The sequence below is a fragment of the Aulonocara sp. 'chitande type north' Nkhata Bay genome, linkage group LG5, assembly GCF_057382095.1.
Source record: "Aulonocara sp. 'chitande type north' Nkhata Bay isolate Kocher_YH1m ecotype deep benthic linkage group LG5, A_spYH_male_GT1.1, whole genome shotgun sequence".
NCBI lineage: Eukaryota > Metazoa > Chordata > Actinopteri > Cichliformes > Cichlidae > Aulonocara > Aulonocara sp. 'chitande type north' Nkhata Bay.
The window spans coordinates 25707653-25735638 of NC_141348.1; the positions used below are offsets into that span (position 1 = coordinate 25707653).

Below are 27986 nucleotides of genomic sequence, written 5' to 3' on the forward strand. Positions count from 1 at the left end.
TGAAGAGGCCGCTAGAAAAGCTGCAACCACCAAGTACCTGCAGAGGGTCAGGCAAGTCCTGAGGAGTCAGCTGAATGGTAAGAACAAGATCCGGGCCATCAACACGTACGCCCTGCCCGTGATCAGGTACCCTGCTGGGGTAATAGGCTGGCCAAAGGAGGAGATAGAAGCCACTGACATAAAGACAAGAAAGCTCCTTACCATGCATGGAGGGTTTCACCCCAAGTCCAGCACCCTGAGGCTGTACGCTAAGCGGAAGGAAGGGGGCCGGGGACTGGTGAGTGTCAGCACCACAGTCCAGGATGAGACAACGAACATCCAAGAATACATTGGGAAGATGGCCCCAACTGACCGAGTGCTCAGTGAATACCTCAGGCAGCAGAAACCCAAGAAAGAGGAGGGAGACGAGGAACCATCATGGAAGGACAGGCCCCTGCACGGTATGTATCACCGGCAGGTAGAGGAGGTGGCTGATATCCAGAAATCCTACCAGTGGCTGGACAAAGCTGGACTGAAAGACAGCACAGAGGCACTAATCATGGCAGCACAAGAACAAGCTCTGAGCACAAGATCCATAGAGGCTGGGGTCTATCACACCAGGCAAGACCCCAGGTGCAGGCTGTGTAAAGATGCCCCAGAGACAATCCAGCACATAACAGCAGGGTGCAAGATGCTAGCAGGCAAGGCATACATGGAACGCCATAACCAAGTGGCCGGCATAGTGTACAGGAACATCTGTGCCGAGTATAATCTGGAAGTCCCGAGGTCAAAATGGGAGATGCCCCCAAGGGTGGTGGAGAATGACCGAGCTAAGATCCTGTGGGACTTCCAGATACAGACGGACAAAATGGTGGTGGCTAACCAACCGGACATAGTGGTGGTAGACAAACAGAAGAAGACGGCCGTAGTGATCGATGTAGCGGTTCCGAATGACAGCAATATCAGGAAGAAGGAACACGAGAAGCTGGAGAAATACCAAGGGCTCAGAGAAGAGCTCGAGAGGATGTGGAGGGTGAAGGTAACGGTGGTCCCCGTGGTAATCGGAGCACTAGGTGCGGTGACTCCCAAGCTAGGCGAGTGGCTCCAGCAGATCCCGGGAATAACATCGGAGATCTCTGTCCAGAAGAGCGCAGTCCTGGGAACAGCTAAGATACTGCGCAGGACCCTCAAGCTCCCAGGCCTCTGGTAGAGGAGCTTGAAGGATAAAACCGCCCGCAGGGGCGTGCTGGGTGTATATATATATATATATATATACCCCCCCCCAAAAGAAAAAAAAAATCTGCTCGGTTCATCAAGACATCACATATTTTAAAAAAGCTAGGCTCATTACAACCAGGGGGAACACCGCACTCCCGGCACATTGTGCCTCGACCTCCTGGTCGACGAGCCGGTGGCCTCTGAAGGGTGCGCCCAAAACATTTGCGAGATCTTGCAGAAGTTTTGTGAGCACTCGCAAAAGTTCATCTTAATTTTTTTTTCTGTCCCTTGTGTGGCTCCGTACTCCAGTCCTTGTCACATTCATACTGTTTTAAAAAAACTGTTCATACTTGCAAATAAACTTTTTTTGTTCTGAGACAATAATATTACTCAAATTCACCAATAGTGAAAAGCTAGATTGTTACTATATATCTTTCACTTTGATTTGTCAGAGTGCTATTGCTTATCACAAATGAAAAAGACAGCTGTGGGATCAAAGTTTGGCCTCGTTTGGCTCAAGTGCACAGGTTTGACCCTCAATGTAAACATTAAAGGTCTAATAAAGTGCTGGGTAAGCAGTAAATTACTGTTTACGGGGAATGTTTGTGTGAGGGGATGTTTGTGTAAGCGAGTGAGTTTGCCCTTTAAAAAAACTTTGTGCATAATAACAGTGTCCTTGTTTAAGGTTAAAAGAGCGTATCAGCTGCTTTGCTGGTATTTTGGTTAGAGGCATCATGGGGAGAACTGTGGTGAAAATCACACTCATAGGACTCCTTTTTGCTTTGGCTTCCACGCTGCCAAACAAGGTAAGTTCAGTAGACCCAAAGGACCAAAAGAGCACTTCAAGGGAACAGAATAGAAGATAATGTAATATCCTTTGAAGTGAAGAAATACTGACTGTGTGCACATGTTTACTTTATCCTTTGTCTGAGATCAGGGTAAAAAGTGGTCTATTAATTTATTTTAATGTTTAGAGCTTGGCATTTAATAAAGGTGTTGGTCAGTGCTAGGTTAAGGATAAATTGGCCTTTCTGATTATTTGATTAAGTGATTTATTCATATACATGTGGGTTTTTTTATAACTTGTAATACTGTCATGTTATTTGGACATTGGAAAGACCTGGAGAGAGTTAGGTTTTCTGTGAAATGTGCCCCCTGTGTTTGCTCAGGATGACTGGGACATCTACAGCTTTCACTTCAACTCCACAGTGACCAGTCGTTATGCCACCACTGTCATCACAAGCCGTGTGGCCAATCGTATGAACGAGTCAAAGGAAATTGAATTCCATGTTCGGATTCCCAAGAATGCCTTCATCAGTAAATTTCGAATGTGTGTGAAGTTAAAAGGATCTGTAACGATCCAGAGACATTTGCAAATAAAGAATTCTACACTAAAGAACAAAGTACAGGATACTCAGTAGTGTGTATTCACACAAGATCTTTTCTTGGTCCTCTTCAGGTTTATTGATGGCCAGGTTTATGATGGTGTTGTGAAAGCTAAGGAGCAAGCTCAGCAGCAGTACACTGAAGCTGTGTCCCGTGGTGAAAGTGCTGGACTTGTCAGGTATTAACTAAATGATTAAATTATACATATTGTACAAATACACTGAGTGCTCTTTTGGATAAAAAAGAAGCAAAATTGTCACGGCCGAGGCCGCCTCAAAAGTGAAAGGACTCAAATGCTGGACGCCGAACAGCACGTAAGTAGTTTTAGAGACGACGTTTATTTACTCAGTAAGTGTTCATAAACTGGAAAGTGAGGTTAACAAGTGCGAAGTGCCACAACTGAATTAAAGGGGTCAATCTGGTCTTGGTCAGTGGAAACAGCCGTTCCAGGGATTGGGCTGGAGGGAGAGTCACACACTGGGTCCAGGGAAAGGGTCAGAGTCACTGTAAATAGAGTACAGACGTTCAGGTATGGTTCAGGAGAAATATGGATAAGCTGTTTGTTCTGAATCTTCCTTCGTACTGCGTACTTGCCGCGGGTGGTCGGTGGTGACGTGCAGGGGTGAGTGGTCCGGGTGTGTGGTCCGAAATTCCTGGCGTAGAGGCAGGGAGGCAGGCAGGTGGTTCGGGTGAACAGCCCATGGGACTGTCAGGTGGTCCAGCGTCTGGGTTGGAGCTCTTCGGCAGAGATTAGTGTTTGGCAGCTTGGTGTGGTAGGGTTAGCTGAGAAGTCCCCGGCTAAATTACCCACAGGTGTGAGCAATCAGCAGAACACTGAGGCCCCTCCCAGGGGTGGAGATGCCGGCTCGGAGGGAGACACAGTGGCACACACCTGGACCATGACACAAAATACGCCCAAAAGGTTGATTCTGTTCATTTGGACGTAACATTTTCAGTGGGAGAAATATTTCGTCACTTATCCGCAATCTTATAAACAGTACATTTGCACAATAAAACTAGCCCACTGAATGAACAATGGGCTGTGAGGTCAGTTCCTTGATCATTAATATGCAAATTGTCATGACCATTGATCCACAACCACTGATCAAGGCCCATGAGTACCATTCACAGAGAGTTGGGAAATGGCTGCAATCACAGCATTGTAAGATGGCGAAAGATGTACCCTTAGGCCCTCGCCTCAATTCAGAGATGGTCTTTCCCTTTTCACGTGAATGGCCTCCTTGACTCCTCACTCAAACCAGCTTTTCTCCTTGTCCAGAATTTTTACATCCTCACCTTCTGCTTTGTGCCATTCGCTTCGCCAGAAGTTGTTTAGTTTCCCCGATGTATAAATCATGGCAATCCTCATGGCACTTAGCAGTGTACACTATAATCACTAGGTTTGACTCTCATCATCCACTGGAGCACAAACTGGGTGTTATCGGGATGCTACAACACAGAGCAAACACTATCCCCACAGATACAGCAGCCAGGGAAGCAGAAGAGCATCACATCAAGAAGGCCCTGAGTAAATGTGGCTATCCCAGCTGGACATTTGCTAAAGCTGGGAAGGCGCCTAAAGAAAGCTCCAGCTGATCCAGGAGAGAAGGACAACTGCTGCCTAAGTGAAAACCGTTGGTGATCCCGTGTGTGTCAGGAGTATCAGAATAGTTAAAACACATTTTTTCTAAACATCCCATCTTTGTGGCTTTTAAACCCCAAAGCACGCTGCACCAAAAATTGGTCCACCCCAAGGATCAAGTTCCCTGGGGGGCTAAGGTTACATCTTTTGCCATCTTACAATGGTGTAATTGCAGCCATTCCCCAACTCTCTGTGAATGGTACTCATGGCCATTGATCAGTGGTCTTTGATCCATGGACTTTGATCAGTGGTTGTTAATCAATGGTCATGACAATTTAATATTAATGATCAAGGAACTGTCATTCAAAATTAGCTTGTTCTGTTCTGGTTTCTCTTCTTTCTTTTTTTTCTAAAATAATGTTAATTGTGAATAGGAAAACATAATTTGAGTTAATCTTATTCCCTTTTCAAGTTCAAACTACAGCCATAATTACAATTTAGTAAAATGATTATTGTTTCTGCTTTAGTTCTGTAGGGAGGACACTGGAGGAATTTAAGACCTCTGTAACTGTGGCTGCTCACAAAAAGGTCACTTTTGAACTCACATATGAGGAACTGATGAAACGCACACATGGCAAATACGAGCTGCAAATTCATGCTCGACCCATGCAGCCTGTCAGAGACTTCAAGGTGACTGTCTTTTTGGTATCTATTAGTGGAAAATGCTGAGATAACAGCACACATGATGAGATCTTTTATTTTACTTTATTGTATTTATTACCAGGTGGATGTGTACATTCATGAAGAAGCCGGCATCAGTTTCATCGATGTGAAAGGAGGCCTGAGCACCAACGCCCTCGCTAATGCCATCACCAAAACACATGCAGATAAACAGGTACTGAAATCTTTTTGTTGTAGAACAGTAAAACAATTATCAGCTTTCTAATAGACAGTGTGAGGTACTAACAGATCATTATTAATTTGCAGTAAGACGCAGCTTAATCTCAGAGTGTAAAATGTATGATTATAAAATGATCAAAATGCACAAATAACCATTACGGTAATGATGATATTTCTTCCAAAATTATAGCTCATTTCTCATCATTGTACAGAAGAATTGGGTTGAAAGCAGGGGTATTCAGCTAACATTTCTTTAAGCAAAGATCCGGATTATCATAATGTGAAATTATTTCGTTTGCGATTTTAGACTGTCAAATCAAATGAAATCAGTACAATTGCAAAACCTTTTGACAAATAATTTGAAAAATAATTCCAAAATGATTATTGGTCACACAGCATAGAACTGAACATTGCTTAAAATTCTCATACACCTGTGGAGGTGCACACTGATGATTAGTTTGATTATGTTCACTTTGGACAAAACTGCCTTGCTTTTGTGTGTGGAGCCAAACATTGTCAGGATACATAAGGCTACTTTCCTTAAACCTGAAAAAGTTGTCCCAGGAACCATTTGAATCCAGAGAGTGGAAAGATCAGTTCTTACAAACTGCTCTTTCAGGCAGTTTATAATTGCCTAAAGCGCAGGTAAAACTGCATGTGTTGTATCTTTTCTTCTTATACTATCCTTTCAACTTACTACATCTCAACTATTGGCACTGTAGAGACCAGTGTTTATCACCTGGAATCCACAGAGTTGATTGGCTGAGTAGTAATGGGATGGCTAAACTCACATCCAATGCTTTTTCAAAACCTGGACCATGGTCCACCTGTTAATGACATCTGGTTTAATGTTTTGATCCTTGAATACATTCTCATTCCATTTTCTTCTAAAGGTTGGGCTTCTCCAACACTCTTTGTATGTAAAGTCATGTTGCGTTAATTTGAGACAAAGTAGTAATTCTGACAATGTTTCATTTAGGATTTTTAACAATACAAATATCAGCCCAAAAAGGAAAACAGAAAATAAAATCACTGACATCTCTCTCTACCAAGTTCCTAAACTCTGATTCACTCTGTTTCCAGGCGTGGGTGTATTTCTATCCAACAGTCGACCAACAGAAAATGTGTGACAGCTGTGGAGATCAGGGTATGAATGGAGATTTGGTTATTGTTTATGACGTTAACAGGGATAATGGACTGGGACACATCAAGGTAAACCCTGGTCTTTTAGCAACACAAACCGTATGACTTGGGCTAAAAAGCTTCTTGAATAATCCTATAACCAATCAAGTTTTGTTTTTTGTTTTTTTTCATAACGCCGCCTTAGAAATCTGACGGGTACTTTGTTCATCATTTTGCACCATCTGATCTTCCACGGATACCAAAAAATGTCGTCTTTGTTATTGATCAAAGTGGCTCAATGGGGGGCAGAAAAATTGAGCAGGTAAAGTATTTGAAGGGTCAGTTTCTGATATTATTTTACATTTTTAATGAAAAGAAAAACAATATGTAGCCATGAATTATGTTTTCTTACCCAGACTAGGACCGCATTAATCCACATTCTGAATGATCTGGCAGAAGATGATCACTTTGGTCTGATCACTTTTGATGACAGAATTTCTTACTGGAAGCGAGAACTCGTTCAGGCCAACAGCAAAAACCTGGAAAGTGCCAAAAACTTTGCACGCAATATTCAAGACAGAGGATGTGAGAAGTTGCAGTAAATACACATTTTGGAATATCAACAGTTGGGAGGAGAATAGCAGTACTGAAAATGCATTTGTTGTTGTTGCATTTCAGCCACAGACATAAATGAAGCAGTGCTGCAAGGAGCACGTATGCTGAATGCACATAACAGAGAAGGTTCAGCATCTATCCTTATACTTCTCACAGATGGAGACCCAACCTCAGGTTGTAATAAAACACATCTGTAAACAAATGTACACAAATATTTCATGAAACCGAGATCTTTATGAGCTTATTGTGGTTAAAAGTCCTGATTTATTATGAATTATGAGACTACATTGTTTCTGAGCTGAACTGGGTATGTCTCGTCTCTTTTCAGGGGTGACAAATCTGGAGAAAATCCAGTCAAATGTAAGACAGGCTATTGCAGGCAAATTCCCACTGTACTGTCTCGGTTTCGGTTTTGATGTTAATTTCAATTTCCTTGAGAAAATGTCGCTGCAAAATAACGGTGTGGCACGACGGATTTATGAAGACTCTGATGCTGATTTACAGCTGAAGGTATTTAAATTATGCATGCTCTTCTTTTATGTGATTTGAAACCCCTGAGAATTGAAAGAAGAAAAAAGCATGATTTGTATCACTTCCACACTGTATGTCAACAGGGTTTCTATGAAGAGGTGGCCACACCTCTACTGACAGATGTGACAATGATCTATGTGGGTGCGACCAATCTAACCCAGACTAAGTTCAGTCAGTATTATAATGGTTCTGAGATTGTGGTGACCGGACAGATCACAGATAATAATATTGAAACCTTCACCCCTCAAGTTGTGGCCATTTCGGTAAGAATCAATCCACAGGACTCATCAGGAGTACTCTTCTTAAACCGTTTTCCCTGTTGACTGACATTACATTGCATTTAAATTATTACAGAGTAATAGAAGAATAATATTCTCTAATCCAAATGAAACCGTGGAATCCACTCAAACAGTGTCTGATGACCGTATCCAGAGGGTTTGGGCGTACCTCACAGTTAAACAGCTTCTGGACAAAGAGTGAGTTTGACTTACAGCATCTTTCCTTGTATGACTCTGAAATGTGTTATCAGCTGTTATGTCTTTAAAATTTCTACCTCTACATCAGTGTCTTCAAAACACTATAAAATAAAAAAAAAATATAAAACTGTATTTATTTTATACTTTTCTTTGTTTATTTTTCTGATATTTTAAGCATATATAATCATTGAATGCTGTTTAGGATCACATTATATATACATTATAAGAAAAGTCTGGATATATTGAATGGATGTCTGAATATATAGAATTAAATGTAAACATACAGACTGAAACTTGAATGTATAGAATGAAATTTGAATATACAAGGTGTCAGAAAGACAGGTGAACTGCAGTAACACAATATGTTTTAAGTTTGTTAGATCAGGGCAGCAGGTTGAAATTAAGTCCCAAAATTCCAAGTAGAAGTCTGTTAAAGGGACATCAGATAATATGCCTGCAGTAATAAACTGTGTTCTCTTCAGTGTTGAATAGTTTGACATCAACATCTCCATTTCTTACCTTTCTATTAAATAGTCATGTACATCTCCCACATAAAATTATATTAGTACAATTATGTTTGTTCATCATCACTCATCTCCTTAAATTTCAAAAACAATGTTTTTCACATCTTTTTAAAGGCAGAGTTTTTACACTTAATCATACAAGTATGTTTCTCAGAAGCTAAGGATTTGGACAATATAGACAGCAAAGCTGTCTATGGTCTGGTAATGGATCTCTATGATTTGGCAAGACTGTATTTTGCCTGTAACAAACAATAGATTGTGTGTTTTTTTATGAACTTTGCTGAATTGACTTTCAGTGAAGAAAATCTCTTAGATACATATTTTAGGACATGGATTCAGCTTAAAACCTGTAATGTGTGAAGTTACATACAAAACCATTTTACACTTTGTCACACAGGCTTCAATTATCTGGACCTGAGAAAGAGAAAGTGAAGAAGGAAGCTATGGAGCTGTCACTGAAGTACAGTTTTGTGACCCCTCTCACATCTATGGTGGTCACAAAGCCTCCAGGAGAAAACACAGATGTGCTTCATAAACCAAAGGAAGGTGAAACATCACGGAGATGGCAGTCGCCAGGAGGTCAACCCAATTTAGCACACTTTACTCCTGCTAGTGGGGGTTCTAGTGGGCGGGTTCATTCTGGTGAGCAAATCAAACCAATACAACAACATTCATCAGTTCAGCTGAGGAGACGATTGCTTACAGTACAGAGATGTTCTGTGAATGAAAGAAAGGGAGTATGAAATAGACTGAGTCAAATAGATGTGAGTCAGACAGAAGCAGGATGTAAGATGCAAGCTGAGGCAGCTTAAATTGGGTGGTACAAGTGGCTAGGTTAGTGTACAGGAACACCTGCCGCATAGGATTAGAAATCCCCATGGGAGACACCACTAAAGGTGTGTGTGTGTGTGTGTGTGTGTGTGTGTGTGAGTGAGTGAGCTATTTAAAGATTTAGTTAAGAACTTTAGTGTCAGGGCATGGATGTTAGTAAAAGCATTAATTAAACTCAATTATAAATGAATTAGTTATCCTTATTTATTATTATGTCCCCTGCATTGCCTCTAGCAATATTAACTTTATGTAATGTGTGTAAATGTTTTTTACAGCTGCTGATTTACATTATGGGTTTAGCTCCTACGATGACGTGCTCTATGTAGATGCAGGTACTGTATTGCATACATGGAATACTTTTTTTGTTCTAAGACAGTCAAAGATTTTTTATTGTCATGCAATGTCAACCAGAGATCTGAAATTTTCTGCTATGTAACTAGTGCTGTTTAAATTATTTGCAGGTTATTTAAAGGCTACCCATATCCCAATTGAAGTAACTGACGGTACTGTATTGCATAGATGGAATACTTTTTTTTTCTAAGAAAATCAAAGACTTTAAAGAGGGGACTTTGGAAAAAAAAATCCTCAAAAAAAAAAGAAAAGGGGAAAAACAATTTTTGGATAAAATGGTCTTTAGTGCTATGCATGATAAAGTCTCTTACACTTTTATTGGAAAACTTGTATTTATAGGTGAAAATTTAAAAAAATCTATATCACCATGACACTTTCTTAACTTAAGGCAAGTTTTCTAACATTCTATGACTGCATGGGAAACTTTTTTTTTTTTAATATAAAAATTGATTCATTTTCAGAATTGTGAAATAGACAAAGTATGTAAAATTAAAGAAGTGTTTTATGTTTACTTTTCCAAAACTCTGAAAAAAAAATTCAAAAATGCCCAATGCATTAAAAGAGTTGAGTAGGTGTTGATTGCACAGGTCTTTATTTTCAGATTCCAGTCTAACTTTTTGTCTCTATACCTCCAGCTCCTCTTCTCCACAGGTTTTTGCTCAACTCAACTGGGAATCAGACTGTTCCACTTTGCTTTGACTTCAGTGGAGCTATAATCCTTAAACTATTTCACCACCCCAGCAGAGGTCAGTAGTAGTCTTTCTTGTGAGTATTTTCATATTTCTCCCCTAGTGGTTAAACAGCAGCATTTCTCTTTTGTTCTAGACCTGTCTGTTAATGGTGAGCTAGATTCAATTGCAACTGGAGGTTTCAGCAAAATTTTTATACACCTCAAAACTCATCAGCATGTTGAGGTTGATGCTGAATCACAGAGAGTCACTGTACGAGATGGACAGACGGTGACATATCAAGCTGCTGGACAGGATCCCTCAACAGTTGGCAGGTGATTTTGCAATATACAGTGGGGCAAAAAAGTATTTAGTCAGCCACCGATTGTGCAAGTTCCCCCACTTAAAATGATGACAGAGGTCAGTAATTTGCACCAGAGGTACACTTCAACTGTGAGAGACAGAATGTGAAAAAAAAAATCCATGAATTCACATGGTAGGATTTGTAAAGAATTTATCCGTAAATCAGGGTGGAAAATAAGTATTTGGTCACCTCAAACAAGGAAAATCTCTGGCTCTCACAGACCTGTAACGTCTTCTGTAAGACGCTTTTCTGTCCCCCACTCGTTACCTGTATGAATGGCACCTGTTTGAACTCATCATCTGTATAAAAGACACCTGTCCACAGCCTCAAACAGTCAGACTCCAAACTCCGCCATGGCCAAGACCAAAGAGCTTTCGAAGGACACCAGGAAAAGTATTGTAGACCTGCACCAGACTGGGAAGAGTGAATCTACAATAGGCAAGCAGCTTGGTGTGAAAAAATCAACTGTGGGAGCAATCATCAGAAAATGGAAGACATACAAGACCACTGATAATCTCCCACGATCTGGGGCTCCACGCAAGATCTCATCCCGTGGGGTCAAAATGATGATGAGAACGGTGAGCAAAGATCCCAGAAGCACACGGGGGGACCTGGTGAATGACCTGCAGAGAGCTGGGACCAAAGTAACAAAGGTCACCATCAGTAACACACTACAACGGCAGGGAATCAAATCCCGCAGTGCCAGACGTGTTCCGCTGCTGAAGCCAGTGCATGTCCAGGCCCGTCTGAAGTTTGCCAGAGAGCACATGGATGATACAGCAGAGGATTGGGAGAATGTCATGTGGTCAGATGAAACCAAAGTAGAACTTTTTGGTATAAACTCAACTCGTCGTGTTTGGAGGAAGAAGAATACTGAGTTGCATCCCAAGAACACCATACCTACTGTGAAGCATGGGGGTGGAAACATCATGCTATGGGGCTGTTTTTCTGCCAAGGGGACAGGACGACTGATCCGTGTTAAGGACAGAATGAATGGGGCCATGTATCGTGAGATTTTGAGCCAAAACCTCCTTCCATCAGTGAGAACTTTGAAGATGAAACGAGGCTGGGTCTTCCAACATGACAATGATCCAAAACACACCGCCCGGGCAACAAAGGAGTGGCTCCGTAAGAAGCATTTGAAAGTCCTGGAGTGGCCTAGCCAGTCTCCAGACCTCAACCCCATAGAAAATCTGTGGCGGGAGTTGAAAGTCCGTGTTGCTCGGCGACAGCCCCAAAACATCACTGCTCTCGAGAAGATCTGCATGGAGGAATGGGCCAAAACACCAGCTACTGTTTGTGCAAACCTGGTAAAGACCTATAGTAAACGTTTGACCTCTGTTATTGCCAACAAAGGTTATGTTACAAAGTATTGAGTTGTATTTTTGTTATTGACCAAATTCTTATTTTCCACCCTGATTTACGAATAAATTCTTTACAAATCCTACCATGTGGATTCATGGATTTAGTTTTCACATTCTGTCTCTCACAGTTGAAGTGTACCTCTGGTGCAAATTACTGACCTCTGTCATCATTTTAGGTGGGGGAACTTGCACAATCAGTGGCTGACTAAATACTTTTTTGCTCCACTGTAATGGTCAAAACGTATGTTCTCACAGTATTGTTTACAGATGTGTGCCCTTATTCAGTTCTTTTCCCAGGATTTACATGAGGCAATCAGTATATACATCTCTGATGTCAGTTATATATATGACAAAACATTTGCTGGGAAATGAAACCTTAAAAGGGCAGTTTGGGCCGTTTATTATTTTGATTCTACACTTTTTTGTACGGAGTATTTTGTGAGATTTGGCCAAATCTCACTAATTTAAACATGTCTGCCATAAAATTAAAATAAAAGGTTAATTTCTATCACAACTACAAACACATCAGTAGCAGTGTATAAGCTTTGTAGCACAATATTTACTTTATATTTTTTAAAAGGCTCAAATTATGTCATTTGCTTTAACCATCCAACACACAAGCTCTCAAGCTGAGATACCCAGAGAAACCAAGAACATGGTGGTGAGAGGTCTCACTCTTTAGTAACAGGAAAGAAAAAGAATCCAACAAAATAATTTCTGGATGCAACAGCAACTCTTCAATATTGGAATATTGTAAGGCAAATATACCAGGACAAAAAAGGTTTTGGATGGGAAAAGCTAGGAACACCTTGCAGAAAGGCCAAAAAATTAATTCTGTTCATCCAATTCAATTCAATTTATACAGCAATAATAGATTCTTTTCATCATCAGCGTTTTCAGTGGCAGAAATTTGTCACTCATCCAAGTGACCTTTCCAGTCTCAGTTGACTGCAAGTTTCCCAAACCTTATAAACAGTACATTTGCACAATGACTGAAACTAGCACTGAATGAACAATGGGCTGTGAGGTCAGTTTCTTGGCCATTGATATGCAAATTGTCCTGACCATTGATCAACAACCACTGATCGAAGCATCATCTTAAAATGGCCTGCGGAGACAAATGGGATAAGCTTCTTTAGCCATACAACATATGATATCCTTCCATCACCTGTCCCATCCTGTCCCCACTGTTCAGTTCCAGTCAGTCTCAAGCACGTATTAGCTGTGTCCCAATTCAGGAATCGCATCTTTCGAAGGATTCAGCCTCCGCTGTCTACGTAAGCTGGGTCCTTCGAAGGCTGAGAAGGCCAGAAGTCTGAGGCTGTTAAATGGGATTGTCTAGCCTTAGTCGCACTGCTCAGGTTGCCCAGCAACCATGCTTCTAGCCGCTAGAAACGTTTTATAGAGGATGGTTTGACAGAATGAAGGCAAAAAAAATCATCTTTTTCTTGTTTCATGAGGTTTTTTTTATTTGTTAAGTATCTGAGGCTGAGACCACAGGACTTTAAAAACATGATTGTTGGGCTTCATTTCTATACCAAACAATAATTTTAAGATTAGGTAATAAATAACAATTAGTAACAATTAGTAATAACAACTAATGTTGTTCATGAGACTTGTGCCATCTCATTTTGGTCATGTAAATATGATATGGTCAATATTAAATTTATTGTATTAAATTAAAAACATACAGCACTGAACTTGAACTGTGTTTCAAATACTGAGCTTTAATAAAGATTCAAGTTGCATTTATTTATTCCTATCACTTTATATCTTCATCTCAAACACAGTACATCTTTTATAGTGTAAATATAGATGTATTGTATATAAGAGAGATAAATATTGTTTTGTAAATATGTTGGCATTATTAAATTTGTCTGAATGCTTACATATATGGGTAAAAAGAAAATCTATGAGCTGGGATAACTGTCTGTTTGTGATAAAATGAAAAATGAAAATGTAGACTAATATATTAAATATTCCCTAATATAAACATGTTTTACTGCCTTCATAGTTTTTAACTTGAAGGCCTTGAATACTTTTTCTGACTCTAAAAACAGTTGAATGATAAACTCATTTTAACATTACCTAATAAGACTGATAATTAGGACAGACAATTGGTTATTTTAAACATTTCTAGCAGTCCTTCACAAAGAGGGAACACTCTCTCTCAGCTGGTGCTGGCTCTTCCTCCTCCTCTTTGGGGTCCTTAGGGACTAAGTAAAGAACTATACAAATACAGGCCATTTACCATTTACCTCTTCCTCAGACTCTGCTTAGTTTGTCCTGGTGGGTCATCAGGGGTGCAAAACCTCACAGATGATCTGCAGCAGCGGGTTCCTTAGTCTGTCCTCACTCTGGCGACTTGCAGTTCTCAAACATGGAAATCAAATGTGCAATAAGCTGTAGGATTCAAACACACTTGTAACTTATGCTTATTCTTTTATTTAACAATCAGAGAGAAAGAAAAAGAGAGAGAAGGGAAAAGTGCAGGACAGACAGAAAGGTGAAAGTCTCAGGTGGCAAACACTACTAAAAACAGCAACAGAGAATGAGTATTTTCTGTTTGTTATATAAGGAGTACTAAATAAGATAAGATACCTTTATTAGTCCCACAAGGGGAAATTTCATGTTAAGGCTGCCGGCCCAGTCGGTACATTGGCCACATGTTTGGCTCCTATGACTAAAGCACCTTTTTTTTAGCTTAACAAGTGAACCGTTGGCACTAACATCACTAATGTCACGTGACGTTGCCACCATGTGGCCAACAGTAATGTTTTAATGTTTTAATGTTCTTTGTTATTAAAACTAGAGATGGACCGATCCGATATTACGTATCGGTATCGGTCCGATACTGACCTAAATTACTGGATCGGATATCGGAGAAAAATAAAAAATGTAATCCGATCCATTAAATATCACGAAAGCACCTCACAAAACTTGCAACACGCCGTAACTCACCTCAGAACGTTAGCACGTCGGAGCAGTATGCATCACGTGATAGAGCGGCTGTGGCATGCGGGACCTGTCGGTGGTCTGGATAGCATGTGGAGCTTCGCTAGCAACCCGGCATTTCATCTCTGACAAAGTTATCCCCGAGAGAAGTAAAGAAAGTGTGTAAGTCCATCTCTGAATGTAAAGCATTCCTGCGTTAAGCTTAACAAGCGACTGCCTCTTCTTGCTGCTACTTCAATCATGAAACTGCTTAATGATCAGCTGATCGGCTTTTCTGTCGCGAGTCGGTCTCTCTTGTTTGTTTTTGGCCCACTTTGCACCAGAAAGAGGAAACCAGTGGATAAACAACAGCAGCACGTTTAAGCTTGATCAGCTGTTGTTAGAATTTATTTAATATTACTTTCTACTCGAGGATCTTTTTCTATGTAGCTGACGGCTGGTAACTGTGCAGGGGCGGATCTAGCAAAGTTTAGCCAGGGGGGCCGATAGGACATTAACAGGGAAAAGGGGGCACAAAGACATACTTTTCTTTCTTATTCTCATTTAAAATGTCTAGCTTTTAATAAATAATTATCTGACACCCAAAGTTTTAATTTGATGCAAAATGAATAGAAGTCCATTACTGTATATAGTAACTATTAAGTCTAATATATATACCCTAGTAAGCTATAGTACATTTTCCTTTGGGAAGGTACCACCTGTGCAGTCTGCAATTTTGTTGAAGAAAGATGTTGAATCTATTTAATATTTCTTGAAAAATAATTGATTTCTGTGCATTTTTTTTCACACTGCATCAAATTAAGGTTGATTACGTCGATTAAGCATCATGAGGTGGAGCATGAGGGGTGGTTCCCCATTTTTTATTTATTTATTTTTGTTGTTGCTGGGAGTTGGAACCCTATTAGTTAGGTTGCTTAATATTTACGCTAAGTACTCTTTAAAATGCCAGAATAGGGAGGATGGTGTAGGTTTAAGTTTATTAGATTGATCAGTATTGCTGAACTATGAAATTTTTTTTTTTGCATACAGGTATAACAGAATAGCTTTAGTGTAGTTGTTGTTTTAAACTTGAGTATGAACTTATACAAAATGCAGCAAGATATTTTAAAAAACAGTTTTGTTGATTAAAAAACACTATATCGGATTCATATTGGTATCGGCAGATATCCAAATTTATGATATCGGTATCGGACATAAAAAAGTGGTATCGTGCCATCTCTAATTAAAACATTTGCATCGCCACATAAATAAGTGATATAAAATTCAATACTTAATTTTAAATATGTACTCTTCGGCTGCCCCCCTTCAGCCATTGGCCATTTTTTTCAAAAAAAACCAAACAAAAACTATCCACCGCTGTGCTATGAATCCTGGGATATGCTGGGCCTGACCACTTGACCCATCCTTCAAATCGGGGGAATAGGAGGACACATTTGTGGGCCGCATTTGGAGCAGCCCTCGAATTGGGACAGCCTTCGTCACCTGGCTGGGACATAATCGGCCTTCAAATGCGGCCTCCGAAGGATGCAGCCCCTGTATTGGGACACAGCTACTGATTGCTTGTAATACCAGTCTGACACATAGAAGATACAACTTGACACACCACCAGGTATCGAGATGCCTGGCAGCTGCACTAGAGCACATGCACATCCAGATTTCCCAGAGGCTTGGAGGACAGGCCTGTAGGACAATCATCAAAACACTGTCAGGGATGCATGCATGTATGCAGATCTATACAGAAACACCCAAGTGAAGATACATAAGTGACGATTATCAATCTTCGATCGAGTAGCAGGAAATCCAAAGGTGTGTGCTGATATTTTGGGATTGTAATATTTATAAAGTTTTCATTAATTTCATGAATTTTTTTTTTACAACCAATGCTTGAATCAAAGGCCCTGCACACTCATGGTGAACCACAAAAAGTGACTTGACTTATTTTCAATGACACTAGCTTTTGTCAAGCTTAGAAAAGTTTCTATTACCGTATCATTGCCTTGTTGTACCTTCCAGGTAGAAGCAAGTTTGTTGGATTACATGGAGTTGTGACATTGTGAAATGTCTATTACAGCCCTCAGTCGGACAGTAGTCAGCCAAGACTAGTGAAATGATCTGTAAAGGTTTTTAAAATCTTCAAAGAGCTTTAAAATATTCATATAAAGTCCATATTTTTCCAGTGTGACAGTGATTGTGCGCGACACTGAAATTCACATTGCATCTGATGACATTCTCCTGGTCATCTCACAACATGAGAAAAATGGCCAAAGACTCCTTTGGCCTGTTTTAAGACAGCAACCCTCAACCAACGACATCGAAGGACTTTTAGGTGAGTGAAACGACATGCATGCACATACTTTGTTCATTGCTTAAGAAATAAATGAATTTGTCAGTGTCATGTTAAGAATATTAACAAAGTTTGCACTGAGCATAAGTGGTTTCTGTAAAAGTACCTTGTTGCTGTGTCTGTTTTAGTATCTGGTTTTCAGTGTCAGTTCTTGTTTCATTGTTTTACTCCCTTTTTCCAGCTGTAAAGCCAGCAGTGTATGAGGTGGTGCAGCAAGTTCCTGTCACAAAACTAAAGATTAAAAACCAAGAGATAGATGTTACAAGGTAAATTTTTTGTAATGTTTACAGTTTATTCATTCAAAACATAAAACTGTTTAAGATTCCACCAAGACATGAGCTTGTTTTGCTTTTGTAGTGACAACGCTACTGACTACAGTGTCGACCCTCCTGTCACAAAGAACTGCTGGCTTATGTCTGCTGATTCTGCCCTGCAGAGGCCACTGGCAGGTTTTTTCGTGGCACAACTTTAAGTGTGAACTATGCTGAATTACTAGAAAATATTTGGTTTAAAAGTAGAGAAAACATTTTCTTACTGTGGAAAATGTCCTTCCACCTGTTCAAATGAACAAATAAAGTATCCCAGATTGCAAAATGGCTCATGTCTACATAATTTTATTAAAGAAAGAAAGAAAATAAAGAAATATGGATTTGGAGATTGTGGTGCCAAAATAATACATCTAACCATGTGAATTCTAATGAAACGATTACACAGAAAAAATCCACTGTGTTACTTCAGTGAAGTTTCTAATCTGACCCAAATCTAATAAATGACAATAGATAGAGTAAGAGGTTAGAGATTAAGAGATTACTATTAAGAGATTAATAGGCATTTATTCTACACTTTGTTGTTAAACAGAAAGTTAAAACTAATTAGATTATTTTAGTTAAATGAAATATGCTTTGCTGGGTGATTTGTCTGAAAGAGAGTTATACTGTAGAAAAGGGTTGTGCAAACTCAGGGGCTACACTGTGCTGGAAAGTATGACAATGTGGTCGGGTTCGCCATTCATTGTTTACAAAGGAATTTCAGTGTTAATACTTACATTTACTTTTAGTGGTAACAGTGTGGTTGATCAACCTTTTTTGCCAGTGCATCAAAGTCTGGCGTTAGTTTTGTTGTGGCAATTCTCAGAACAGATCGGAGGTGTTCATCACTCAAATGGGACCTGTGGGGTTCTTTTGTTGGTGTTCATCACACTAAAAGACTGTTCACAAACACACACACGTAGCGCCAAAAACATCAGCATCCTCCGTGTCAGCTTCTGGATTTTTGTAGATTTTGTTGGTCTTAATAAAGTATAAAACTCATCCAGTTTAAGAAAGTTGAACTTCTCCTAAGGCAATGTCACATTGGAGATCAATCAGTTCCAATTGCAACTCTGCCTAATGCATCACCTGGTGGAATGTCAGTCAAATGAATGTAGTCATAATTATTATATTATTTGATTTGGGCAATTCTGTAGCAATCTTTGGCAGGCCAGACTAAAAAGACCAAAAGGCCAGATGTGTCCTGCAGGCCGTAGTTTGCCCACCTCTGCTGTAGAACGTTTGCATATCAATCACAAATTCAAATCATTTTAAATCTTGGTTAAATATCATTAACAGAGAAATCGTCTTACAACACTTATTAGCTGCTGGCCTCATATCGTTTGCCTCATACTGCAAATACAAAATATTAAAGCATACTTGATTCAAGGATGTCCAACAAGTATGACTGTTTTAGTCAAAACAGTACTTATATTTCTTGAGAAAACACCCTTAAATAAACTGATCAGTGCAGTTTGTGAACTTAAGCAAACAGTTGCATTTATATACTGTTTGTGTGTCCTCATTTCCCAAAGTTTAAATCTTGTTAAACCTTTACGTTTAACAAGATTTTTTTGTCAGTTCACCAAAACTCTTTAAAACTTGTCCTTTATACACTTTAGGGATTTTTCAAAGGATTTCAGGGTCAAACACATAAAGACATGTATTTCAAACTTCAGTTTATGATATATTTCTAAAATGTGAAAGAAATACAGATGCCTACATTTCATATAATGCAACGCATGATCATCTTTGAGATTATCAGTGTTACTTTTTTCAAACGTTAAAAGCCATTTCTATAGCCACAGGATACATTACACAACAGATTTGACAGACTTTACCTGAATAAAAACAGTAAAATGACCTATCAATATTGTCAAACACTGCTGTAAATCAGTGTTTTATTTACAGTGTATCGGTAAATAGTTAAAACAATGAGGTTTAAAATTGCAGAAAAATATTGTTGTTTGTTAGGTTTTATTAATTTTGTGCTAAAAGTACATGTAATGCATTTTTACTCGAATAAAATGATACATCAGTCAAAGTCAATATAATGTTGTAAAACTATTAACTGGGCTTATAATTACAACTATCTCTTTGAAAGTTTTGACTATATCACCTGTAATATGGGTTTTTACTTTTTGATGTAAATTCACATTAAAGCTGGGAGTTCTTCATCAAAGGACCCGATCCACAAACTCCAACATGATGGAAAGCGAACTCCATCCAATGCTGTTTTTTGGTTTTTTTTACACAGCAAAAAAGCTTCAGTAAGCCTCCAGAAGTTGTATTAAAATATTCAGATGAACTGTTAACTTAGTCTGATACCAGACTGCTGAAGGGAACAGGGGTGAGTCTAAAGGAGGACACTGGGTGTACCAGATCATATTAATTCAGATATTGTGTTAATTAATGTCCTAAGACCCGAACTCTTTCGTGGCATGCATTTTAATTTCTCTTTGCTATTTGGGCTTTATCATGTTCGACAGAGTACTTGTCACGGCCCGGCAGACCAGCCTGAGGAATATTCAGCAGCAAATGGGCTTTGTTGTTGTTTTGCTTTCTCTCTTGTTCTCTCTCCTTCGTTCTCTCTCTCCCACTGTCGCCTGGGCAGAACTCATTATGGGTTTCTGCCTTTGGCCTACACACCTGTAGGATGATAAACACCGGCGTGTCATTAACCTGCCACTACTTAAAGGGAAGAAGCGAGGCTACTCATTGCTGAATCATTGTTTGACTTGTGTCAGTGAAACCCCGGCTTTGAGACTGCTTGCATCACTCTCTTGGATTGTGCATTTGTTCTAATTTGCCTTCTCGTTGTGTTTAGACACCCTGGACCTGTTCCTATTCCTTGTGGATACTTGAGTGTGAATGAGAGCAGAGTGGCTCGCAAAACGTTGTGTGTGACAGAACAGAAGTGAGAGTGTTTTCCCCATTCCTGTCCCTTGGATCCCCTGGAGACCCAACTCTTGCACTATTGTACATAGCACCTTATTCATTGTTGTACATATCATCTGGCATTTGTAAATGAATTCCTCTTTCTTTCTTTAAGCAACGGAGTCCCGCGCTTGAGTCCCCTAGTTTACCGTAACAAAGATATATATAGTCACAACACAATATATATATATATATATTTACTTATTTGATATTATTTGATTTGGTTTGAGATTGGACTGTAATTATTTTATTTAAGAAAATGTTTTCTTTATGAAAAAAAAACAACAACAAAAAACTGTGCACATCACAAGGACTTTGTTGCCACAAAGTCCTTGTGATGTGCACTGGTTTGACCCTCAGTGTCAACAATAAAGTTTACCGAAACTGCTGGATTTCTGGTAAATAACTGCTTTGGGGGAGTATCTTGCGTGGGTGGGAGGTGAAAGAAGAGGGAGAGAAAGTTTGCCCGTTAAAAAAAATTATGTACACAATAATCTTGTCCTTGTTTGACTTCAAAATACAGTTTCATCTGTGTTTGTGCTCTGCTAGGAGGCATCATGGGGAGAACTGTGGTGCAGTTCACTCTCATTGGGCTGCAGCTGGCTTTGGCTTCCACACTGCCAAACAGGGTCAAAATACATAAATGGCCATAGCACCACTTTAAGGATCCATAATTAAAAATTAAATATAAAGAGTTAAATAAATAGTTTAAAAGCCAAAAACAAAAGAAAACAAAACAAACTTTTTATGTACCTCTGCAATTCATATTTCACAAATAATGAGATATCTGAGGTGTGTGATTGAATATTTTGCGTCTCAGCATCTTTCTGTCAGTTCAACACCAAACTCTGTGGGGGTTGAAGGTTCTCATGACTATTCTCAGGATTATATCATGTTGTTCATGTGTGGTGTTTGTGTACAAGTCAGCTGACACATTAACACTGGCAGTTGTGCATTAGTTTGGAGATAAAAAGAAGGATTGGGGTAAGATGAAGTATTCTGCTAAGCAATATGAAATAATGTAATGTCCCATGAAGTGAAGAATTTCTAACTGTATGTGTTTGTATGTCTTCATTATCCTTTCTGTGCATCCACAATCACAGATCTCATTTTAATTGTTCAGGCTTGTTATTTGATGATGGTGTTGATTGGTTAAAGTAAATTTGGCTTGTTTGGTTGTTTGAACTATGGAAACATGTGTTGGATGTTTCTAATAACTCCCCTTATGATGCATAAAAAGTTGGTCTTCAGCAAATAAATGTAAGTGAGTGTCATGCTCTTTTGCGTGTGTGCCATGAAGACTAGATGAAAAATAATTTGAAGGTTTTTGCAGTGAGACCAATGAAATTCCACTGAAACCAGTCAATGAGATTGGTTAAGCCTGTCGTTTTTTCTCAGGATGACTGGGACATCTACAGCTTTCACATAAAATCCGCAGTGACCAGTTGCTATGCCACCACTGTCATCACAAGTCGTCCCCTTCATAAATTTGTAATCTGATGGCAATCTCTGCAATCCTGGTGTTAAAGTCCACCCATATGGAAAAGAAATAGTAAAAACTTACATGTGATTACTAAATCATATAAGGCTTACATGATTTACTCATGAAAGTGGCCACTTTCTCATTACTTTCATACATTGTTTTAGTAAGTATCCAAAACATACAAGTTTCATTATATAATTTTTCAAGGGATCTTATATCTGTTTTCACTCTTATATGCTTTTCAAGTTTCACACAAGACAGATACAAACTTTACAAGATTTATATATATCTTTTCCATATGGGCACAATATCGACTTCATCCATAAGTTCCTATACATTTAATGTGTATTAGTAAGTTTTGACACTATTTTGAGTTAAAGCATATGAAGGCTGGTAGATGCTTGTATTTTTTCAGCAGATGCTTCATCTGTGGTCATGTATCTTTCACTAGAGCAATGATAGTCTCCCAGTGTAATGGAACATGTCTTCATTGTGTATTTTATATTCCTTTTCTTTGTACAGTTTTACAAAAAAGAGAGAGAGAGAGAGAATTTATTTTCATCATTAAATCCTGCCAAACACAACAAGCAGCCTGTTTCTTGTTCTTGTAGGATGAAGTGCTGGGAATAAAGAATGTTAAGCTAGCTGAAATTACGTTGCCTGCAACAAACTTTAGTGAGGACAGCATATTGTTCTTTTAAAGATATAAGTTTGTTTACACATCCAAGGAGGCTCCCGAGATGTCATCCCGGTTGATATGGTGCACATCAGCTGGCATAGAGCTGCCTCTAGAGAAAAGAGGTTAAAAATATTTAACCAGCTTAAAAAACTACAGGCAGATGCCATTTTATTACAAGAGACTCATAGACCTGTCACAGCTACAAATTAACTTAAAACACCTACATTTCCTAATGTGTTCTCAGCCTGCTAGAACTCTAGACATAGTAAATAGTACTCAATACAGTTATAGATCCAGAGGGTAAATTTCTAATCATTAAATTATCAATACTTAACAAAAAAAAAAATGTATTTTAAGTATATATGGCCATAATGTTGATGACCCCTCATTCTTCCACACTTTTTTTTACTGCAACATTTCAGACACTGAGATGCATCCTACAGCTGTCAGCTATCATGCTCCTGTATCTTTAATACTAATACATAAGAAGAACATTCCGCCAAGTAAAAACTGGAGATTTAATGCCTCATTGCTCAAAGACGAAGAATTTATTAATTTTTTTTTTTTTTTTTTTTTAAAGGGGTAGACTTTACATTTAGACTATAATGACCTGCTTCGAACATCGGCATCTGTTCTCTGGTAAGCAGGGAAAGCTGTGATGATAGATAAAAAAATTTATCTCTCATTCCATAAGAAGAAAGGAGAACACAAAAATAGTCTGGAATTTGAAAAAAACACAAAATCCTTAGAAGAAGCCTACGTGTCCGGCTAGGAACAGGAAATACGTAGCAAAATACATAAAACAAAACTAGAATTAAATGAAATTATTCATTAAAAAAAACCCACAATTCTCAGTAAAAATTTTTTGAACATGGTAATGACTTCTACCTAACCAGTTAAAAATAAAGAAAGAACTCTATGTGATGTTAAATACTTATCTGGGCACACAGTATATTAGCCTGAAAGAATAGAAAATATTTTTAGGGATTTGTATAAAACGTTCTATTCACCTTTATATTCATAAACACATCTAAAAATGAAACTGATCCACTTCTTGACAATGTAACCCTTCCAAAGTTACCAGACAGTCAAGCAATTGCACTGGATTCACCGCTAACATCTAGTGATTTCAGGAAGCGCTGAAAAGTATGCCCAATTATAAGGCTCCAGGTTCAGATGGATTTCCAGCAGAATTCTGTAAAGAATTCAGGACAATTCTGGCACCAGTATTCTACAGAATGTTGCAGAAAATGACAAACTACCACCAAATATGAATTTTGCTGACATTAGTCTCCTGCTAAGACCAGGCAAAGACCCTATATTTCATTATTAATGTAGATTTCAAAATAATCCGCAAAGTTCTCTCAAAGAGAAGACAAAAATAATACATCCTAAGCTAACTGGTTTCATGAAAGGGAGGTACTCATAAACAAAAATACGTAGATTACGTAATTTAATAGACTATTAATGTAGTAAAAGCACTGAAACCACAATATTGTCTCTAGATGTAGAAACAGCGTTTGACAGAGTTAACTGGAAATTTTGCCACTTTCCACAAATCTGGTTTTGGAAATTCTTTCATAAACTGGTAAAAAAAATATTATTATAATTGCTGCTGCTGCTGCTGCTGCTGCGATTGCTTCTGTGGTTTCCCTACTGTGTAGTAGTGATGGGATTTCCGGATCTTTTTAGAGATTCGGCTCTTTCTAGTGATGGTAAATTTGATTCTTTTTACTGAATCGAGTGTTAATGAGTCCCTCACCAAAGTGAATCGGATTTTTTAGTCATTTGATTCACTGAGTCAGTTGACCAGAGAGTGCAAAAATTTTACATTTTCACTCAAACTTAATTTGTTTCCCTTTTCATGTAAATCCCACTGCTAAGATGAATGATTTTATAGAGAAAAAAGAGCAAAAACATTTCTAAAATTAAGCAACTTCCTATCAAAATTGCTTAATAAACATTTATTTTGTTTATTTGTATTGTATTAGTATTTTCCTTAAGTGTGTCAAATATATATTTTCTCATCTAAATGTCCACTGCGCTGTGAGGCAGGGGGCGGTAATGCGCCTTAACATTGGTGGCCAACCAAGAAGAAGAAGAAGCTGTGAGCCAGGAGGGAGGGGGTGAGTGAGTGATTCGTTCGCTCGCTCTTTGATTCAGCACAGGAGGGAGGGGTGAGCGAGTCTTGAGTTATTCGCTTATGATTCAGCACAGGAAGCGAGGGGGTGAGTAGCTCAAATGTGTTGTTAGCATGTTAGCAGCGCGATGCTACTCTGAACTAGGGCTGGGTATCGTCACTGATTTCTAGAATCGATTCAATTCCGATTCACAAGGCCCCGAATCGATTCGATCCACGATTCGATTTAATTCGATTCGATTTAAATCTGGGAAATTTTGACAGTCAGAAATATTATAATTCAGATCAGTACATTTACATATTTTTGTATCAATAAAAAGGAAGCTGACACACGCAAGACTTTATCACAGGTGTGAGCATCACAGCAGAGGCCTTTGTGTCAAAGTAGGATAAAACACAGAAAAACATGAAGGTGGTTTTCCTGGCCTGGGATTTTATAAAAATATTCTGCAGTACATCAAAAACGAAAGAAAACCATTAATCAACATATGAACATCACCTCTGAAGTTACAGCGGTTTTATTACAGACACAGCGTTTTGCATTTTGAATAATTTTAAAAAGTTTAAATTTGTTCAGTATTGAACAGCAGAAATGAGGTTTTCTTTTCGGAAGAATGTAAAAGGGAAAAAACAGCGGCCGACAGCCTGTAAACAACAGTAGACTTGTGCGTAACAAGCAAGCGAATAATGAAGAAAGGGAAACTGTTCTTGAAGTACAGAGAGAGAGCTGTGCATCGCAGTGGAAGCAAAACAGTAAAAGTCTGAGTGAATTCATGACGATGTTTATGTGAAGCGTTTGGATCTTCTTTTGCTGCTGGTTCGGTCAATATTGTTTGGAGAGAGATCAAACTAACAGCTTTAGAATCGGCGCATAAAGGGCGTGCACACAATGCGCAGACCCGCCGACAGATCAGAGTCAGCGAGCTGTCGGCTTTCAGCCCCGACCGTGAGAAAGGCGACATCTAACTGATTCTGATCCGCGGGTCGCGCTGTGTGTTTAAGTCTTTGTGCAGAATCCGTGTTCCTGCTCTCATTTACTGTCTTAACTGTTTGGTGGTTCTTGAAATTTTGTGAGATTTCACCTGAGATTCTGGCATTTTGGGCAAAATAAATTTATATTAAAAAATCGATTCAGGATTTTAATGAATCGATTTTACGTTATCCAAGCCAGAATCGATTTTAATCGATGAATCGATTATAAGAACCCACCCCTACTCTGAACCGAGGAGCTATTTTCTTGATGTGAGCTTCTACTCAGGGTTTTTTCTTCCAGTTCAGAGCAGAAATGCTTTTGTTACGAAACTGACTGTTGTTTTCCCCCCACAATTTTAATATAAGCTAGATATATTTCTACTAATGGAATTAGTTTGCTAACAGCAACAGGGATGAGTCAGTGAGTCAGTTGGGCTTGTGAATCATGATTCACAAGTCAGTAAAGTGATTCTCGAGTATTGAACGATTCGTTCACGAATCGAACATCACTAGCTCTTTCGGTTCAGCTCACTAAAAAGAGCTGGCTCTTTCGGCTCTGAACCGGCTCTTCAGGTTGTTTTGTTGCTTTAATTAATTTATTATTAACAATAATATAAAATTATGCACAAAAGGAATTACTAACGTTAAAAAAAGTGATTTTATTTATATATGTTTATATATAAATATATGCGGTGGCCCCTAGAGACAAAACACGTACAAACTCCAAAACACATTTCTAGCATGAACTGAACTTCCAAAGCAGAGCTACTAGATCACTTAAATTACACAATTGAAAGCATGTGTGTATTGTTTGTGTAATTATACACAGGCACTCATATATATTCAAATAATTTAAAAAAAAAAGTTCATTTACCTGTTACTACCACACACCAAATCCGGTCGTTGGTACTTGCTGGCTTGTGTAGCCACAAGATAACAAAACCTCAACACTGCACCTAGCATCCTGGAGCACTTCTGTTGTCTTTTGTACGTGTTTTGAGTTTTTATGTGCTTCTGAGTTTTTACGTGCTTCGGAGTTTGTACGTGTTTTGGAGTTTGTATGCTTCAGAGTTCGTACGTGATTTGAAGTTTGTATGTGCCTTGTCTCTAGGGGCCACCGTAAACAGTGAATTTTGAGATTAAACTGACTTTTAAAATGTTTTTATACAAAGAGGAAAGAGAAGGCGCATTTCCACCGAGAGGAGCAGGGTTTGCAACAGCATGTTCATCATAAAGTCTGCAACCTGGACAGAAATATTATATCAACTGTTTTTTAATAGTTATTCAACTGTATTCTAAGCACCAGCTGTCTGTTAGAATGTGATTTTTTTTCTCTCTCTGTTGGCAGAGGCATAAAAAATGCGCAGGAAAATCTGACGTGCATGGCAAACTTCACCGACGATATTTAGGGAGGAATAAACACACATCAAACATAAATGAACCATTTGCCTGTCTCCATAATTGAGAGCATTTTCTCTTCTTATGTCAACACTCTCTCTCTCTCTCTTTTTTTTTTTTTGCTTTTTCGGTCATGTTATGTTTACCTGTCAAAGGCTTGTTACAAACTATGAAACACATCGTTCAGACTTCTGGATGTTAGAAGAAAACTAATACTGCTCATGAAGGAGACTAAAGGCAGGAAGGTGTCCTTTAAAACTAAACATGTTAATAGGACCTCCCTATTTATATCATAGTTTATGATATAGCACGTGTATTTCAGTAATAGCCTGCTGATTTCAGTGTGGTGAACAGTCGCACAGCTCACGTAGGCATTATCTGTGATACTCCTTAACTATAATTTATCCAAGCTAACTTCAGTTAACCATTCAGACAGTTCTTTTGCAATGACAAACATAAACACCCATGCTGCCGGTAGGTTTCCTCAGTGCCAGCTGTTAACATTATAGCTGCTTATGCAGTAACCATGGTAACCACGGACTCTGAGCGGCTGGATCGACGGAGGTCAGACAACAATTTTACATACAGTGGGGCAAAAAAGTATTTAGTCAGCCACCGATTGTGCAAGTTCCCCCACTTAAAATGATGACAGAGGTCAGTAATTTGCACCAGAGGTACACTTCAACTGTGAGAGACAGAATGTGAAAAAAAAATCCATGAATTCACATGGTAGGATTTGTAAAGAATTCATTCGTAAATCAGGGTGGAAAATAAGTATTTGGTCACCTCAAACAAGGAAAATCTCTGGCTCTCACAGACCTGTAATGTCTTCTGTAAGAAGCTTTTCTGTCCCCCACTC

At 38.8% G+C, this 27986-nt stretch overlaps 1 protein-coding gene across 1 annotated transcript; it reads left to right on the forward strand.

Annotated features, from left to right (window-relative positions):
- The first annotated feature begins 1793 nt into the window (after nucleotides 1–1793).
- Nucleotides 1794–22525, forward strand: LOC147330738 (inter-alpha-trypsin inhibitor heavy chain H3-like). The gene is made up of 20 exons (XM_086292505.1): nucleotides 1794–2003; nucleotides 2367–2527; nucleotides 2657–2761; nucleotides 4693–4855; nucleotides 4950–5060; nucleotides 6149–6277; nucleotides 6393–6509; nucleotides 6604–6772; nucleotides 6866–6976; nucleotides 7131–7312; nucleotides 7417–7596; nucleotides 7688–7809; nucleotides 8731–8975; nucleotides 9440–9496; nucleotides 9626–9667; nucleotides 10151–10261; nucleotides 10341–10518; nucleotides 17044–17192; nucleotides 17392–17476; nucleotides 17568–22525. The coding sequence occupies exons 1-20, from the start codon at nucleotides 1932–1934 to the stop codon at nucleotides 17680–17682; spliced, it is 2604 nt and encodes an 867-aa protein (XP_086148631.1). The 5' UTR covers nucleotides 1794–1931; the 3' UTR covers nucleotides 17683–22525.
- The last annotated feature ends 5461 nt before the right edge of the window (nucleotides 22526–27986 follow it).

Bases quoted from the DNA above. Each gene is read 5' to 3' on its own strand.
- LOC147330738 (XM_086292505.1), top strand. From the start codon at position 1,932: ATGGGGAGAACTGTGGTGAAAATCACACTCATAGGACTCCTTTTTGCT. The intron at 10,262-10,340 runs GTCAGTAGTAGT...CTTTTGTTCTAG, and splicing joins ATTTCACCACCCCAGCAGAG to ACCTGTCTGTTAATGGTGAG. The intron at 17,477-17,567 runs GTAAATTTTTTG...TTGCTTTTGTAG, and splicing joins CAAGAGATAGATGTTACAAG to TGACAACGCTACTGACTACA.